General features: G+C 58.0%; 2 protein-coding genes across 3 annotated transcripts in view; both read right to left on the reverse strand.

Annotated features, from left to right (window-relative positions):
- NECAB2 (N-terminal EF-hand calcium binding protein 2) overlaps positions 1-9740 on the reverse strand; it is a 28197-nt gene extending 18457 nt beyond the window's left edge. For both annotated transcript variants that reach the window (XM_087827525.1, XM_016197525.2), the window contains exons 1-3: positions 9507-9740; positions 6989-7013; positions 1442-1550 (exon numbers count right to left, since the gene is read on the reverse strand). In XM_087827525.1, coding sequence (XP_087683651.1) covers positions 1442-1550; positions 6989-7013; positions 9507-9740 — 368 coding nt within the window. The remainder of the gene's footprint in view (positions 1-1441; positions 1551-6988; positions 7014-9506) is intronic.
- Positions 9741-11184: 1444 nt separating this feature from the next.
- Positions 11185-16569, reverse strand: OSGIN1 (oxidative stress induced growth inhibitor 1). The gene is made up of 5 exons (XM_087826871.1): positions 16503-16569; positions 15199-15335; positions 14148-14339; positions 13808-13899; positions 11185-12243 (listed from the first exon to the last, which is right to left on the reverse strand). Exons 1-5 carry the CDS (start codon positions 16567-16569, stop codon positions 11295-11297), a joined length of 1437 nt encoding a protein of 478 aa, XP_087682997.1. The 3' UTR covers positions 11185-11294.
- Between the last annotated feature and the right edge of the window lie 1142 nt (positions 16570-17711).

Below are 17711 nucleotides of genomic sequence, written 5' to 3' on the forward strand. Positions count from 1 at the left end.
AAATTAGCATTTCACTGATCTTTCCGATCCGCGTGAACTGTTTTGGACAGAAAGCCTACTTAGCATCCCCAGGAGCGAATGTTTACAGCTCCCACTCTGGGGAATGCTGGAGAAAATTCTCCTAAAGGTCTTGAGAATTCTGGCCTCGTCAACAGCGAGTCCTCCCTGCTCCCCAGTCACCACTCTCATGGTTAAATGCTCACACCTGCACCTCTCTCCCCCCACCCAGCTGGCCCAACACAAAAGCACCAAATGAAAGGGATACCCAACGAGCCTCAGCCCTTTCAAAGCTCCCCAGGGGCTGCAGGAACGCCTCAGAAACCTCGCCTGGATCCAGACACAAAGCCGTTCTCTGGAGTCTGCACTAGGAAGCTGCTTGTTTCAAGTGGCTTCCCTGGACCTTGACACCTGCCCCCCCCCCCCCCCGTACCCCGCCTCCAGGACACTCTCAGCCCCAACCTCTGCTCCAGGCCACCACTGTGCTGGGTCCCTCGCAGATGAGCCTGGGGGCAGCTCCTTGTTCCAACCATCTCTAGCCTGTCTCAGGAGACCCCAACTTATCAAATCTGCCCCACGCAGCCCCCCAGGAACCTCACCCCAAAGTGTGGGCTGAAGGGGGCTCATCCTGCTTGGGGAACCCCAAGGAAAGAGAAAAGGTGGAATTAAGGTTGGGGCAGGGTTGGGGTACACATGAATGGAATTTGCTCTTGATTCAAGGATGGGCTAGGGCAAGAGTTTTTGGTTAATTCTGAGCTGTGGGTTAGGGTTATGCTTGAGTTGACGAAAAGGTTTAATTAGATAGAGTTAGAAGTGGTGTTCAGATTAAGAAGTAGAGTTATGGGGAAAAAAAGCACAGGGAATGTAGTTGATAATATTGCAATAACTATGGATGGTGCCAGGTGGGTACTGGAAATATTGGGGCAAACACTCTGAACTATATGATTGTCTAACCACTATGCTGTACACCTGAAACCATACAAAATAATATTGAAAGTAAACTAATTAAAAGAAAAGAGAGTTAGGATTAGCATATGGTTAGTTTGGTTTCAGATGGGATCTGGTGAGGTCAGGATGACAGCGTTAGTTTTGGGGCCTGGAAAAGTACCAGGCGCTGGGTGAGAACTGGGCTGAGTCAGCAGAAGGGTGACGTGACCATCAATGTCCCTTCACCATCCAGTGTATATTCTACAAAATCTAGGGTCTCTCTCTGCTTAGCCATGTGTGCTCAGAAAAGACCACTTGCCAACGCAGTAGCAATCTGCCCACTCCCGGGATCGCCCCAGCCGGCGGGGCCTCTGACTTCTGGATTAATGAGTTGAGGGACTGCAGGGCCCCTGCCCCTCCAGGGGAGTGGACAGGGGAATGACCCCTGGGGGAGAAGAGAGGTGCCTCCTCCTGGACCCACAGGGTGCGCTGCTCCAGCGCCCGGGACTCAGCTCACTTGGTGTTGTCAGAGTCGATCGTGTGGAAGAGATCCTCCAGTTCTGTCTCGTTGAGGACACCATCTGCAAAGAAGAGCTGGAATTCCTCCAAGGACAACTTCCCATCGTCTGCAAAGAAGGGACGAAGGAAGAGAGCAGCTGGTGTCTGAGCGACGGGACATCCCCAAATCCAGACAATTCCCCAACTAACAGATAAACCCCATCCAGCAAATCTCTGCCCACCCAGCTAATTCCCAAATTAACCAGTAAACTCCAGTTCACAGAGAATTACTGACTCATTCAGCAAATTCCCAAACCAATAAACCAATACCAACACCTATTTAGAAATAATCCTCAAACCAACAAACACAAGAAGTAGCTAGTCTGCTGGGACTCGCTCTGCAGGTATTTATTTAACAAACAGAGAGCACCTGCTCCCTGCCAAGGAATATTTTCTCATCTGATCCACCTGACCACCTGGGGCAGGCGCTATTTACAGTAGAGCTACAGTGGGAAGAGGCAGGTCCAAAGCCAGGCAGTCTGATGACCACTCTCTCTCCCCCTTCCAAATACCCGGGTAATCTCCCCACACTTAAATTACCTTCAACGCCAGTCCCCACATCCCGATTTTGGGAGAAGAAGGAACCCTCTCCACTGTGCCCCATCCACTCGGCAAGCTTCAGGCCCAAACCTGCAAATGGTCTGACGTGTGACGGTTACCAACAGTTGGCACGGAGTTCTCACCATGCCACAGATAGGGCCTTAAAGATGCCAAACCAGGAGCGAGGAGGTACCTGACCTGGGCCCAGCGCTGGCCCGCCCTGCTTGGGGCTGGGGGCTGTGGCTCTGGAATGGGGAGGGGGTGGGGCTCTGGAAGAGGAGCACCACAGCTGAGGCATGCCACCTGCCCCTCCCTCCTCCTTCCCTCCATCGCCTCTCTCTCCACTTGCAGTCGCCCTGGCACCAGCATCTGGCAGGGACGCCTTCTTGGGGGCAGAGGGGCCACTGAGGGGGAGGCTCACAGCAGAACCCCAGCGACTCCAGGAAACAGTCCTCAGGCTTCCACCCTCAGCTCCTCCCACCCGGGCCCAGCTGCTGAGCAAACTCCGCAAGCTGGTCTCCACCCCTCCGCGGCCTTCACCCCTCTCAGTCACCTCACAGCCCGTCCTGCTCGTCTTAAAGGAGCCCTGGCCACGGGCGGCAGTGGGAGTCAGGGCGAGTGGCAAGCCAACGACACTTCTCCCAGCCCCTCCATGCAGAACCCCCTTCCGTGACTTCCAGCCAGTCCACACGGCACCTCTGTGTGGATTAGAAAGAGATGCCCTTTCCTGGTTGGGGGTGGGGGACGTGGCCCAGCGTTAGGGCACGTGGGTTGCGAGCGAGTGGAGGGCAGGCTGGATCTGAGGCCCTCAATTCCTTCAGGAAATTGCCCCTGCACAGGTCACAACCTGCCTACTTGAGCCCAGAGCAAAGTCATTCTTACATGTTAAAAACTCTGGAGCTTCTATCTCTGCCCCCGGCAGCTCTGCGTGGGCTCAAAGTAGGGCTAAAGGACAAGCTCAGGGGACGGAGACCCTCGCACCCTGTCTTGACTGCCCTCCACCTGTCATCCAGTATCAGGGGCAAGGGGAGAGAGAGTACTGACATGTGAGCGCACAGGCTGCTTTGGGGGCTGGGTCCCAGGATGCCTCCACCATCGGGGTGCAGGTGTCAGCGTTCCAGAGGGAGAATGAGTTTGCAACTTTCCAAAAATAAGAGATCCTCCAAACACCCACACAGAAGACCCAGAAACCAACTACAAAACGTACTCAACACCAGATACCAGCTGTGAAACGCATCAACTCTAAGCTGCGGCTCTCTGTCGTCTGGGCAAGGGGAGATTTCCCAAGTTCTGTTTGGTAAGATTGGTGATAAAAACCAGCAACCAGAGCCCGGCCGGCATGGCTCAGTGGCTGAGCATCGACCTATGATCCAGGAGATCACGGTTCGATTCTCCGTCAGGGCACAAGCCCGGGTTGCAGGCTCAATCCCTGGTGTGGGGCGTGCAGGAGGCAGCCGATCAGTGACTCACCATTGATCTCTCTCTCTTTCTCCCATCCTCTCTCTGTAATCAATAAAGACACATTTAAAAACAAAACAAAAAAGCCCAGCAACCATGTGCAGAATCAGGACAGACATGTGGGGCTCTTACTGCGTACTAATTCAGTCTTCAGCGGAAGTACCATCACCCCCATTTTACAGAGCCATAAACTGAGGCACAGAACAGTTAAGGGATATGCCCAAGTCCCACAGCTGGAGCTCAAACCCAGGCCATCTGGGTCCTGAGTCCTGGCTCTCACCAACGTGGGGCAGGGGCTTGTGGTGAGGCCTCCAGCGACAGGGCGACATGGAAACACTGAGGCTAAGTCCGGCGGCGGTGGAAGTGGCTCCGATTAATTAGTCATGTCTGTCACGAGCACGGCTGGGAGTCTCCCTGCCTGTCTGGTGCCTCCGTCCAGTCTGCACTCAGGAGCGCAGGCAGGGAGAGGCCCGCCAGGCCTCCGAGCACAAAGCCCTCCCAGCTGACATTTACCTTGACTATCCCACCGCAGCCCTAATGAACCCAGATCAGCTAATGAGGGACGCAATCTCTCCAACCCAGGCCCCGGCCCAATTAAACCAATGGGCCTGGCACCTCCACCCAGCGGGCCATCTGCAGGTGTCTTCACTAATTAGCATGAGCTCAGCCTCTTGCCACAGCGACCTTTCAAATGCCAGAAGTCTGCGTCCCTGCAGAGAAATGCGGTCTGGCACCTGCCGCCCTCCACCCTCTGGGTTTCATACCCCAGGCTGCCCCTCGGAGCTCTGCCCAGACTCCATCTCTGTGAAGAAGTCTCTGTCCTGGAGCCACCAGGATGCGCCAGACAGAGCCCATGCTCCTGTAATCCTCAGGCCTATTCCCTTCCAACCCTCAGCCCAGGGCCCAGCTTGAGACCACACTCCATCTTCTGCCCCTGGCATCTTACTCCGGTGGATGCCCAGGGAGGGCCAGCATCCACCTGTGTTCAACAAGTGTGTGTACGTGCCTTTGTGTGTCTCTATCTGCATCTACACCCACACTCACCCTTATGAGCACACTACTCCCATCCCCGCCCACACATTTTCAATTTGTGCTGGGCTAAATCCAAACCTACTGGCCCCTCCCCAACTGAGGCTCTGCAGCCTGCCACTTGCCCTCTGGAACCCTTGCTACTGTCATCTGTATTAAGGGGGACGGTGCTTCCTATCCCACTAAGAGCAGAGTGAAGACCACATGAGGAGGCCCACGAGTCTTCATGCTTAGGTGCTATGGCCGTGGGCAGCCTGCACCGGCCTGTAGACACCTGCTGACAAACCAAGGCCATTTGCCAAGGTGCTGGATACTCCTCAGCTGGTTCAGGGCTCACTGATCCCCCACAGTGAGCCAGAGCTCCGCTCTCCATCCTCATGACAGCCCTCAGCTGGGGACTAGTTTCATCATCTGCACTTACAGATGGGGAAACCGAGGCATGAGAGTTTGGGGCTGGCCTGAAGTCACAAAGACATCCTCTGTGACAGAGGAGGGGCCACGCCTCCCTCCCATAGGCTCCACATCCCATACACATTAACCTTGGTGACAACCCCCCACGGCCACTTAGCAGTGGATAGAAAAACTCGAGGCCCCAGAGGAGGAGCGGGCTGGGCCTCTGTGGGGGCTGCAGGAGTGAAGCTGAGGGTCCCGCAGCTGTGCTCAGGGGGCGGAACCATGCATGGCCTCTGACTGGGAACAAGCAATGGAGACGAAAGCCCATCTGTGCCTGGAGACCAGGGTGCCACCCACTACGCATGCACACATGCACAACCCCACGTCCACTTGGACGCACACACTCCCACAGCACGCATGGAGACCGAGCCAGACACACTGCTGCACCCCAGGGCTACACAGCCGCACTCTCGCCCATGAATAAATTCATCACCTAAATCTACAGGCATTTACCCAGCATCTCCTGTGTGCTGGGCGCCAGGCCCACGACAGGGACAAGCCCCTTAAGCCCCTTCTCTAATCTCTTGTTCAGGCCGCGATGCCACCACCATTTCCCAAGCCCCACTGAACTGCCCCCCCCATCCCCTTCCTTTCTCCTTGCTCCATATGGAATTGCTCTGATGGTCTTCTGTCCCAAGAGGCCTGGGAGGGGCCATCGCTCCCAGGGATGGGGGGCAAGAGGTGGAGACCCCTGGACACTGACTTCCAGCCCTGGCCTGTGCACTACCTCCCATCCCCCAAGGCCTCAGTTCCACCCCCAACACTACAGGGGCAGGTCAACAGAAACTCCCAGGGATGGGGAGAAGGGGTGCTGAGACCCAGGCTAGAGCTGCTACCTTGAACTCCAGCCTACGAAGGAGGGGCTGGGATCTGATGCTTCGGGGCCTTGAGGGGCAGACACCATCTGGTCCCCACTTTTCCCCAGCACAGGCCTTGATCCTTAATCAGCATTTTTTCAAATGAGCAAATAAACACTGAGCACTGTTTAATTTTCTCTAAAAACATCTATCCCCACATCTCCATTTTCCCAACAGCCTAGGGAAGCAGACAGGTTAAGTGTTATCACCCCACTTTACAGATGGGGAAACTGAGCCCTGGGCCTGTAGAGTCGTGCTGGGCCCGAGAATAACGACTACAGTACAGTGGCACCTCGGTTTTCTAATGTAACCCATTCCGGAGACCGTTTGAGGTCTGAAATGTTCAAAAACCAAGGGATCCACAGCCGACAGCTGGGCCTCAGGATCTTGCCCTCAGCGGAAGCCGCGTGGCATGTTCGGCTCTGGAGGCCTGTTCGAAAACCGAAGCATTTCCTTCTGGGTGTACGGCGCTTGTAACCCGAAATGCTCGTCCACGGAGACGTTCGAAAACCGAGGGGCCACTGTGTTTATAGGAAGCTGTACCGCTGTTCCACCTGCGAGGCTCAGGTGCGCCTCGGCACACGTGGTTATCCACGTGCAGAGCGGAGCCTTTCCAAGCGGCCCGAGGGGCGTGTCAAGCGTCCTGTGGCAAAACAATGCCCAGCTCACGTTGTTGGGGAGGCTGTGGGATGTGGGGGAAGGGGTGGGCGTCTGCGGCAGAGCCTCAACTACCTTCACGCAGCTGGGCTACCCTGGGCAAATCACTTAACCTCTCTGGGCCGCTACAGAGTTGACAGAACACAGGATGCAGCACCAACTGCGTGAGGCCACTGGGAGAAGCAAGTGTGCCAGGCCCTGTGAAGGGCCTAAAGTGCTGCTGGGGGCTTCCTTAAAGGGTGGCCCCCACCTGGGCTGCCCAGGTCCAGCCCACCAAGCATCTACCATGAGCAAGACATCTTGGCATCACAGACATCAACTCACAGAATCCTCCTGGCATCCCAGCTATGTAGGAACTAAGGGAGTCCCACTGCACAGAGGGGAAACTGAGGCACAGAGTAGAGCAAGGGCGTGGCCTTCAGACTTCAGAAACCTATACTCTTTAACCTTTAGGCTCAAGGTCGTCCAGTCCCTACCCCTCATTCAGGGGCCAGCATGGGAGGGGAACTCACCATTTTTGTCCGCGCGGCGGAAAATCTGCAGAGAAGAGAGGGTGGTTGTCAGCCCTGGAGAGGAGCAGGCGCCCTCCAGCGGCTCCTGACCCGGCAGAGATCCCACTCCTCCCCAGGTGGCCTGGGAAACTGAGCCCCCTCGTTCTCCCTCCCCAGGGAGGGAAGCCCTGGGGCTGGCGGGGGAGGGGGGCCTGCAGGCAGAGGCCCTCCCAGCCACCCTGGCGGAAGCAGCGCCCACTCTCCCTTCCGCGCCGCCAGCCTCCCACAGCCATGCTGACGGAGACATTCGCTCGCGAGTGGACGGACACTCTGGCTCACACTGGCCACATGCTTGGGGTGCACTCCCAGAGCCATCAGTCCACGGGGCTTCACCCACTGTCGCACTAGTCGCACACTCAGAATCTGTGTCCCGTGGACGCAGCCACAGGCCTTACACCCTCAGACCCCTCCACGGAGGTTGGGTTAAGTCTGAACGGAGGCTATGGGAACCTTGAGGCTCGAGGCTGGACAACTGGACGGGACTTTGGGGTGCAGGAGTGACCAGAAGCAGGCTGACAGGAGCCCAGAAAACCAGTTGCTGCATCAGGCAGGAATGGGGAGGGGACAGCCCATGCCCCCACCCCACAACCCCAGCCTGAGCTTGGAGGCCAGATAACTCCCCCTCCTGGTATTTTGGGGCGAGGGAAGCCATGCTGATGGGAGGGGGAGGAGGCACCAGCACCTCTGACCATCCCACCTCTGGTCCTTCCCTTGAAAAAAGGACAGATGCTCACCACCCCCACCCCCACCCCCGCCTCCAAGCAATGGGGCAGGCACCCATTATCAGGCACCTGGGGCTGTGACAAACTGAAGCAGCAGCTCAGGAGGGCTTCTCAGACATCACCCCCCTTCCTTAGCTGAACCCTGAGTCCAGGCTACTGGGCAGGAGCCACCGTGGCTGGGGCAGAAAGGGGAGCAGTTATCAATGCACCCCAGGCCCTCCTCAAAGCCTCAGCTTGGGCTCCCCAGGTTCCTTGAGGCTGGGGTCCCACCCTCAGGTGCCTGCTCTGGGCCTGAGTGTTAAGTGAACGACATGACCACATAATATGTCTCCAGGAGTCTACATGCGCACTACGCCCCCACCTCCGCATCAATCCATTTCACAGACAAGAAAATGGAGGCTCGGGGCCCTCACGCAGCGCTGAGGACCCTGGAGCCCGCCTCCTGCAGGGTTAGAGGAGACCATCAGGAGGGGCTGGGTGAAGCTTCCCTGCAAGGGCGGGCCAGTGACTTCAGCCTTAAACTGGGCTGAGGTCTTGAGAGAGACGGTCCAGTGTGTGTCGGGCTGTGCCACGTGTGAGTGCGTGTTTGGGGGCGCCAGGACTGCAAGCACTCCCCGCAAACTTCCCCTTCCCCTCCCTGCCCAGAGCCAGCTGTGGGCTCCAGGAAAGGGGAGAGGAAATCCAGGCTCTTGACACTCACAGGGATGTGTGGCTCCTGTGCCCGCGCGTGCACACACACATATACACACACACCCCTCCCAGAAACCCACCACACACACTCAAAACACCCCCACCGCCCAGCCAGGGGCCCTCACCCCGACAGGCACAGCCGGCCCCATGCTGTCTATCCCGGGGGCCTGGGGTGGCGGGAAGAAGCCCCTCCTGCACCTTCTCCTGGGGCTCCGCAGGGCAAGTCCCCCAGGTGCCACCCACCCCGCAGGCTCTCCCTCCCACCAGGGGAGGCGGCGGTGGGGGGCTTCCCAGAGGTGGGCAGTCTGAGCTCCAGAGAGGACGGGGTGGGGTGGGGAAGGGAATGGACAGCGGGGACTGGGAGCGGCACCGGGTGGTGATGGGGGAGCTCGGAGGGGTCCCGGCTCAGTGCCCCTGGGATGGTTCCACCTCTAGGGAAAGGAGAGGCAAGAGAGGTGGGTGGGGAGTGAGGGGGCTCTGCTTTCAAAGAGGGGGCGGCGGGGTGAAAGGGCCTTTCGTTGGGGATGAGACTACAAGGGCTGGGGTCTAGCGAGGAAGAGAAAGGTGGGCTCAGGGAAGTAGCAACTCAGGCAGGGAGCCAGGGTGGAGAGGAGGGGTGGGGGGGCCAGGGGCTCCCTCCTGGGGAGGAATGGGGGTGAAGGGCGGTGTGCAGGGCTGGGGGAAGATGGGCATTTGGCCAAGATAAAAGTATGGGGGGGCGGTGGAGGGGGCTCCAGGATCCCGGCTCCCTGAAGGTGGGAATCCCGAGAAGCTGAGGGAGGGGGCTGAAAGAGGGGGTTCGTCCTGGTCCAGGGACGAGACTAGACCCGGGACGAAACAGGACCGGGACGGAGACCGACCGGACCCAGGGGCTGGGGGCTGGCGCCCTGGGACCCAGGGGCGCGGGGTGCGGGACCTGCTCCGCGCTGCCGAGGGGGATGGGCGCAGCGGGGAGCCCCCTGAACAGGGGGAAGGGGGCCTCGCGGGTCCCGGAGGCGACGAAGGAGAGCAGTGCTGGGGACTCCCCGTGGGAGGGGGGCTTGGGGCCCCGGCCCGCGCGTACTCACGTCCAGGATGACAGCGGTGCCCCCGCGCGGCGAGGCGGGGCCCGGACGCGGGCCGGGGTCCGCGGCGGGGCCGGCGGGGCCGGCGGGGGCGGCGGGGACCAGCGGCACCCGGGGCTCGCCCATCCTGGCGCCCACCCAGCGCAGCAGCCCGCCCAGCGCCCGGCCCTGCGGCGGCGGCTCGCGGAGCAGCCTGTGCGCGCCGGCCCTGCACAGGCGCGCCGCCCGCTCGCACATCGCGCCGCGCCCGCCGCCGCCGCCCGGCAGCCCGCCGACCCCCGCCCTCCCGCCCGGGCCCGCCCCCCGCGACCCCTCCCCGGCTCCGCCGGCGCCGCCCCGCCCTCCCTCCCTCTGCCCCCGCGGCTGCGGCCGGCGCGGGGACGGGCCGGCGCCCGGGGACAGGCGGGGAGGGGCGTGGGCTCCGCCCGGACCCCGAGCCACGTGCCCCGTGTCCGACTCCCCTCCCCTGGCGCCGGGCGCGGCGGGAGGGGGCTGCCCGCGGGGGCTGAGCTGGGGGCTGAACCGGCCGGCCTGGGAGGGGGCTTCCCAGGAGGCGCGGGGCTGGTGGGGGTTTGGCTGCGGGAGGGGGGTCCCTGGGGTTTTTCCCCTCGAAGGACTCCCGTGCCCCCTCCCCCCAATGTCCCCCGGCCCGGCCCTCGGCGCCGCTGCAGGGCCCGCGCGCCCGGTCTGACGAGCCCGGAGCGCCCTCTGCCGGCTCCGCCTGCCGGGACCGGTGCCCACTCGCAGGGCTTCCACCACCACTCCCGGGGGCACCCTTCTGTTGGCATGAGGCTTCCTCAGACCTCCCCGCCCCGATCCAGTGTGTGCCCCAGAACACCCTCTTCCCCTCACACTCGAAGCTGGGTGCTAGGCCTTGGGTCCCAATAATGGGCAAAAAGGATGGGGGATCTTGGCCTCCTGGAGCTTACATGGGAGTGGGCAGAGCCAGATGCTGGATAGATTCCACAAATAAATGAACCATTAAAACGGAACTGCTATGAAGCGATGGCACCTTGGGCCATGAGCTGGTAATTTGCCCTGGTGCCCATGGAGGGGTTTTTATCAGAAAATGCTGCTTAGAGGAAGTAATTCTTATGCTGAGTGGAAAGAGGAAGGGTTAAACAAAGGAGGGGAAAGTGGGTTACAGACCTGCCTGTGCAAAGGCCCTGTGGCAGGTGAAGGAAGCATGGTAAGCGTGAGGCGCTGCAAGGGAGAGTGGGGGGGGGCTTGGAAAGTATCCCTAGCACCCCATTCCTCACACACACCCTCTCCTCACCTCTCTTAACACACTGCCTTCACTTCTGCCACACTTGGGCCACCAACCTTTGTCTCCCAAACTGCAGCCCAAGGACCTCCTCCCATATGGCTCCATGCTTCCCCCCAACTGCTAGAGCAGGCTCCTGGGCACCAGGCTGTTCCCCAAGCACAGAATTCTGAGACACATGAGTAGAGGCAGGTGCTGGTTTTATTTGGGACCTGATTTTGGAAGGAGCGGGCCTGGAGTCCTCCTGGCTCAGCACTCAGCTGGCCCTGGTGATACCGCTCACACTGGCACCTTTCACCCCAAGTTGCAGGTCTTGGCCACTGTCCCACCCAGCACACTGGTCTGAGTCTGGAAAGCCTGGGTTCCCCACTCCTCTTCATCTGAGAGGCCTGTTGCATGAGCCCATGGCCACTCCTGTCTCCTGCCAGGAGAGGCCCCCTTCCCTCACTGGGGCATCTTGTGTCCAGCAGAGCTGTGGTGATCTCCCTCCTCTTTAGGGCCTGGGTGTGAGGATGCCAGGCCCAGTGCTAAGGCGGTTTCCTGGCCTCCTTTCTCAGCAGAGAGCTAGCCACGGCCAGGGCCCCGCCCTGCACAAACCGCACAAAGTTGTCCCCCGCCAGCGGCCCCACGGCGTACAGCCCCTCCTGCTGCGTGCTCTGGTAGGTGAAGGGCTCCACGTCGATGGGGTTTCTCTTAGCGCTTAGCGGCTGGTCAGGATCCACAGTGAGGTCGGTGCCTGCCCCAGGGAGGAAGGAGAGGTCGGGGTAGGAGCCAATGAGGACCAGCACCAGCGAGATGCCGAAGACCTTCTGGAGGCCCTTGGGGTCCTGGAACAGGGCCTGGCGGTCCTCGGTGAAGAGGAGCAGCTGGTGCTCGGGGAGGCTGCGGTAGCCCTCGTAGGGGCTGGGCGACAGGATGGACTGCTCCCGCATCATCTGGTGCACCTTGTGGTACTCAGGGTACAGCATCTTGGGCAGCTGGTTGAAGACCAGGCCGGGGTCGTCCACAGGCCGGCGGAAGGCATGGATCACGGGGATGTTGTAGTGGCGGGCATAGAGGACGGCGTCGGCCGCCGACAGCCCTGCGCCGATGATGAGGACAGGGTCCGAGTCTGGAGTCACTGTGCCTGTCCTTGTGGCCACCTCCAGGGCCGACAGCTCATGGTGGACGAAGGGCAGGGTCTCCCCGGGGATGCCCAGCCGGGCCGGGCTGTCCGACGTGCCTGTGGCCAGGACCACATTGCGGGCACACAGGGAGAAGGGCTGCTGGCTCTGGTCCTCGGCAGTCAGGAAGCCGCTCACCTGGAAGAGGGGGCTGGGGTCTTGGGCCTCAGAACCACTGGGCTCAGGGACCCCCCACTCCACAGCTGTGACCACAGCGCCAGACACAAAATTGTGGCCCAGGCCCTTCTTGTTCACGTAGTCCCTGTAGTAGAGGGCGATGTCCCCGGCCGTGGCGCGGCTATTACGAAGACCTCTAGGGGGAAGAACACGGAAGGGTGAGTGACAGACAGTGGACTGGGGTGGGGGGGCTCGCTCGGGTGGGACAAGGAATGACCAGGCTTACACAGGCCCTGGAGCCGACTAAGGCTGTGCCCCCACTAGCCTCTGGAGCCTCAGTCTCCTCTTCTGTAAAATGGAGCTGATCAGAGTATCTTATTAGAGTGGGGTTGCCTCCAGAGGCAGATGGCCTGGGTTTGTATCCTCACTCCGCCCCTGGTGAGCTGTTTCCTCAAACTCTCTCCCTCAGCTTCCTCACCTCCCCCTCCAGGGCAATCAATGATCGCAGGCCAGTGTGGCTGGTGGTTGAGGTGCAGGCTTGGCATCCTCTCAGCTCCTCCCTGTATCTACCTGTGAGCCCTTAGGGGAGTTATTTTCCTCAACTGTGGACGTGTTGTTAGAGATGAACCCCTAACAAGAATCCTAAGTGACACGCCAACACCTCCCCCAGGGCCACTCCAGCCAACCCAGCTCCGAGTCTGCTACTGAAACTAGAACTCTGGAATTGGTTCCTGGGGTTTCTCATTCCCCTTCTCTGCTTTAAATAACTGTCCTAAGAAGATGCTACCTTGGTGTTACTTATAAAAATGGCACAACAGAAGGAATGAAAGCTCCATGACTGGGCAGTGGCTTAGGAACTGGGGAAGCACCTCGAGGGCAGGGAGAGCATCTGTCTGGTTTTTTTACTCCAACATCTAAGCACAAGGCCCTGCACATAGGAAGTATTCAGTGGAGATGCTTCCACTCCCTGGGGAATATTACGTGGCCATGTAAAAGGATGGCTGCAAATGCAGTGATTGCCACATGAAAATCTATGATATAATGTTAAATTTTAAAAGTGGGAAATGAAAGTATGTCTACAAGTGAAATTTAAGTTCCTGTCTCTTAAGACATCACTATGTGTTGGATGTTTTCCTACCAAATCTGCAGGGACAAAATGTCAAAAAGAGACAGACAGTGAATCCTAGACAGGCGGGGTGCCTGCTGGGTGAGAGTGCTGTGTCCTCGGTGACAGCAGTAGGTAGAAGTGTGGGGTTGGGGTGAGCTGGCTTTCCTTTTCAGTTTTCTATAGTGTGGTTGTGCTCTTAATGCAAGAGCATTAAAAATAATAATAAATAAAGGACGTGTATCCTTTTAGCTGACTTAGAAGGAAAGAGATTGTTCCAGGCCAGGCTCAGAATTGTGGAAGGGGCAACAGGGAGGCCAGAGGGCTGGGGAACATGGGGCAAGGTGTGGGGGCAGGGGACAGCTGTCGCCCCCCTCTTTGGAGGCTGGGATGCTATAGGAAGGACAAGTCAGGGGGTCATGTGAGAGGGGAAGAGAGCACTGGACAAGGAGGCCTGGGGTGAACCCAGCTCTGCTGATCACTTCCTGTGTGGTTCTGCACAAGTCCCTCCCCCGTTGGAGCCTCAGTCTCCTCCCTAAAACACACACACCCTGGCGTAAGGGGAGGGCAAACTAGATAATCCATGAAGCCCCTTTACCTGGGGCTCCTGGGCTCAATGTGGGGGGCGGGCCTGCGCTTTCCAGGGCTGCCTCACCTTCGCTTCCTACGCATCCAGTCCTTGACCTCCAGGTCCGGGAGCCCCATCCACTGGCCTTGGCTCAGGGTCACCATGGAGCCTTCAATGGACTGTGTGGAAAAGGGGTCCTTTGGTCCAGGCCTCTGCCAGCCCCCAACCCTCTTGGGCTAGAGGACACGGGAGGCCTGAGCTCACTCAGAGAAAGGGGAGAGGGAGAGAGAGGGTGAGGAGGGGAAGAGGGAAAGGCAATCAGAAAACTGGGAAACGAAACAGCCCTAACCCTGAGTTAGGGAGGGTCTCCCCAGGATTCATGCAGATTTGGCCCAAATCCCCTTGCACCCCTCCTGGTCCCACTTACATGCCAGGCTCCCCCAGGCAGGTTCCGGCCCAGGACCACGTGGGGGATGGCTCTCTCCTTCTGGAGCTTCCAGGTGAGGACGGATTCCATGTTTCCCCCAAAGTCTGTGTCTGGGCGCAGGAGGGCATCAAAGAGCAGGGCCACAGGGCTTTGGCACCGGCCTTCGAGGCCTTCAGACAGGTAATCCAGGTCCTAGGAGGGGGTGGCATAGGTCAGAGGGGTCACCAGAGGAAGGTTGCCCAGTTCTGCATTCCCACTATAGTATCAGGGTGGTCAGATAAGCTGGGAAATGCTGCCTCTCAGGACATAATACACAATGGTATAATAAAGGCTCTGACAAGTCCTGCAGCTATCATTTATCTGTTTAATTTTGCCAAATGCAGTGTCTCTCAGATATACAGGAGTAGGAAAATTCTCTCTGCTTATTATACTGAGGAACTAGTATTCTATAGAAAGCATTTTGGAAAATGCTGATCTAGAACAAATGCTGGCTTAGTTCCTCATCCGCCAACTCGAGGGGGGGTTGGTAGCCTGGAAAATGGATGCTGCCTGAAGGGGGAGGTGGACGATGAGTGACCTCCAGGAAGGGGCAGGGAGCAAGGAGGGAAACTCTGTAAGCCCTGCTGGACAGGAGGCAATAGAACTGGAAAACCTAGGGAGAGTTTTTCAGCCCTGGCACTCCTGACACTTGGGCTGGATCATTCTTTGTGGTTGGCGCTGTCCTATGCATTGTAGGATGTCTAACAGCATCCCCGGCCTCCACCCCCTAAGCCAGTAGTAGCATCCCTCCAGTTGTGACAACTGACATTGTCTACAGATATTGCCAGGTGTCCCCTGGAGAGCAAAATTGTCTGCAGTTTAGGACCAATGGTCTAGGGGAGGTGAAACAAGCTGATGTGGCATTTGCAGGTCTCATGGCTGATTTTGTGGCCTCTCATGTTCTGTGTTCGGGCTTGTGTCTAACAAATGCATAATTCACTTTTTGCCCTGGGAAAACTGGGAGTTTCTCCAGAGGGGTACACCCCACCCCCACCCCGGAGCTCTGGCCCACCTGGTCCAGGATGGAGACCCCTGGTGCCTCGGAGAGCTTCCTCTGCAGCAGGGGATGTGGGTGGACGGCACCCTGCTTCACGTAGGGGGTGTAGCCAGAAAGCAGGTAGGACAAACAGATGCCGGAGGGCCCATTGCCTGGGGAGAGAGGGCGGGGTCAGAGGGCAGAGCTTTGGGGTGGAAGATATCACTGCTGGCTAGGGCTTGGTCTGATCTGACTTGTTTATTGAATTACTCTTAATGAACAGTTGTTGCAAGCCTACTAGGTGCCAGGAGCTGTACTATTTAAGCAACAATAAAGTTGTGGTGATAGCTGCTGACATTTACTCAGTGCTTACTGGATAATAATTTAGTAATAAAATAATAAAAAACTGACAGAAGCTGCTGCTATACCAGGCCCCTGAAGGGCCTGTATTCCACTGAGCCCTCCCAATGCCTTCAGCGAGGTACATGCTACTCTTTTCCTCCTTTTATACTGAAGGAAGCTGGGGCACAGAGATGTGGTCACACAGCAACACCACTGAGAGTCTGAGATAACGAAGAACTAGTCCTGACCTTCCAGAGCTGACAGTCTGGTTGGTCAGGTGGACGAGTGAAATATTATAGTACAGATTTCTACATGCTTGGGAACGGGGTGAGCTTCGGGGATCCTGGATGCTCAGGAGGGGTGCTAAGCCATCCGTGGCCTCCTACCCCCAAATCTGAATGAATCGCACAGCTTATCTGTGGCATTCCTTAGGCAATTAACGTCCTGATGTGGCTTCTATTCTTATCTTCCCCCCTCTTTGTGATCTTGTGCTACATATAGTACCCATACGTAGAACACTATGAAAGGACCAACCGCATGAACTTGCTGATGCTCAACTGGTTGGACTTACAGAAAAAACGAGCACATTTCCTGTGGCTCAGCCTGATGTTTGCATGGGGGGTGATCTGTCCCCCATTTTTGCAGACCTGAGGACAGGACCACATGTTTCAGTGTGCACCCCCTCACTCGGCACCCAGCATGGTGCCAGGTACAGGGAGAGCACAGGACCCCAAGACTTAGGACCAGACACCCACCCCTCTGCTGCTCCGGCCTCAAGGGACCTTAGAAGGATTACGTGGAATGATATTGCATAAATTGAAAGCATAGCACTGGGCACACAGTGAATGCTCAGTGATCAATGTTAAAGACAACAATTGTAAAAATAAATAAAGTACTTTAAAAAGGCCAGGTCTGGCCCTGCCTGGCTCCTGACCTCTGACCCTTGGGGCACCCTGGAGAGCTCAGTGCAGCCCCTCCCCTGCCAGGGCAGCACTCACCGACAATGATGACCTTGAGGGGCTCTGAGCTGCTGGCACCGAGGTGGTCCTTCCTCCAGTTGCTCATGGCTGCAGCTGGTGGGGGGCTTGGCACTGGCAGCTGACCTGCAGGCACAGGGAAGGAAGGGTGAGCCTTGGGTGTCATGTGGTCCCTTCCCAGGGGTAGTATAGGGTGTCCTCCCGCTGCCCTCCGGGTTGAGTCCAAGGTCCTCCCTGAGGCACGTAAAGACGCCACTCTGCTCTCTCCTTGCTTCCTCATACCTGCTCCGTTCCAGTCAGGCCCTTCCCCCTCCCCTAGTTCTGCAGGGTCCCCAGCCTGGTCACCTGTCTCTCTGAGCCTCAATCCACTCTCCCCATCTCACCAGTGGGGCAGTAACAATACCCGAAGCCTATTACCCACCTTCCAGGAGGCCTCCTCTGCCCAGCCTGTAGGGCAGTCCCTGCCCAGCCCTTCTGTGCCGGCCATAGTGCCAGCCTGCAATCTACCGTCAGTTCTTGGGTGTAGTCTGGTGAACTTTGGAGCCATCACCCTGCCTTAGCAAGGTGCTTCCTAGCCAGTGACCATGGGCCCATTTTGGGTCTTCCCTGGGGTTCAGTTTCCTCATCTGTAAAATGGGACTAGTGTACGGCTGTTGGGGACACGTTGAGATCGTGCATGCGAAGCACCTGCTTGCAGCGAATCTGCCACTAGGGAAAGACCTGAGCTCATTGCCTGTCCTAGGAGCTGAGCCAGAACATGGGGACTTGGGGGAACTTTGGAAGCCTGGAGTGATTTGTTTTGGGGAACATGCCTATAAACCAGCTCATTTCTGGAGCATCAGCACCCCCTGCTGGCCACAGGCCAAAATCACTCAAAGGGACCCAAATCTCCTTAGGACTGTAGGTGCAAGGGAGTCTGCACCCACCTTCTCCACATCCCCCAACCCCTTGAACAGGGCCCTGCCTTACCCACTGTCCGTAGCCCTGACGTCCTGAGGGCCACAAGCAACACTCATGTGAGTGTGAGGATCGGGTAGGCGTTTACACTTGCTGTCTACTGGGCATTTAACACACTTTTTTCAAGCCCTCATCACACTGACCACATGCAGAAAGTACAGTCAATGCTGCTATCACATTTAACAGACGTGTCAATAAGGGCTTAGGCTGGACAAGTTTCAGTGGCATGCGGCAGAATTTTAAACCCAGGGCTAACTGTTGCCACTCAGCCTG

Source organism: Miniopterus natalensis, chromosome 18 (genome assembly GCF_054644295.1).
Source record: "Miniopterus natalensis isolate mMinNat1 chromosome 18, mMinNat1.hap1, whole genome shotgun sequence".
Lineage (NCBI taxonomy): Eukaryota > Metazoa > Chordata > Mammalia > Chiroptera > Miniopteridae > Miniopterus > Miniopterus natalensis.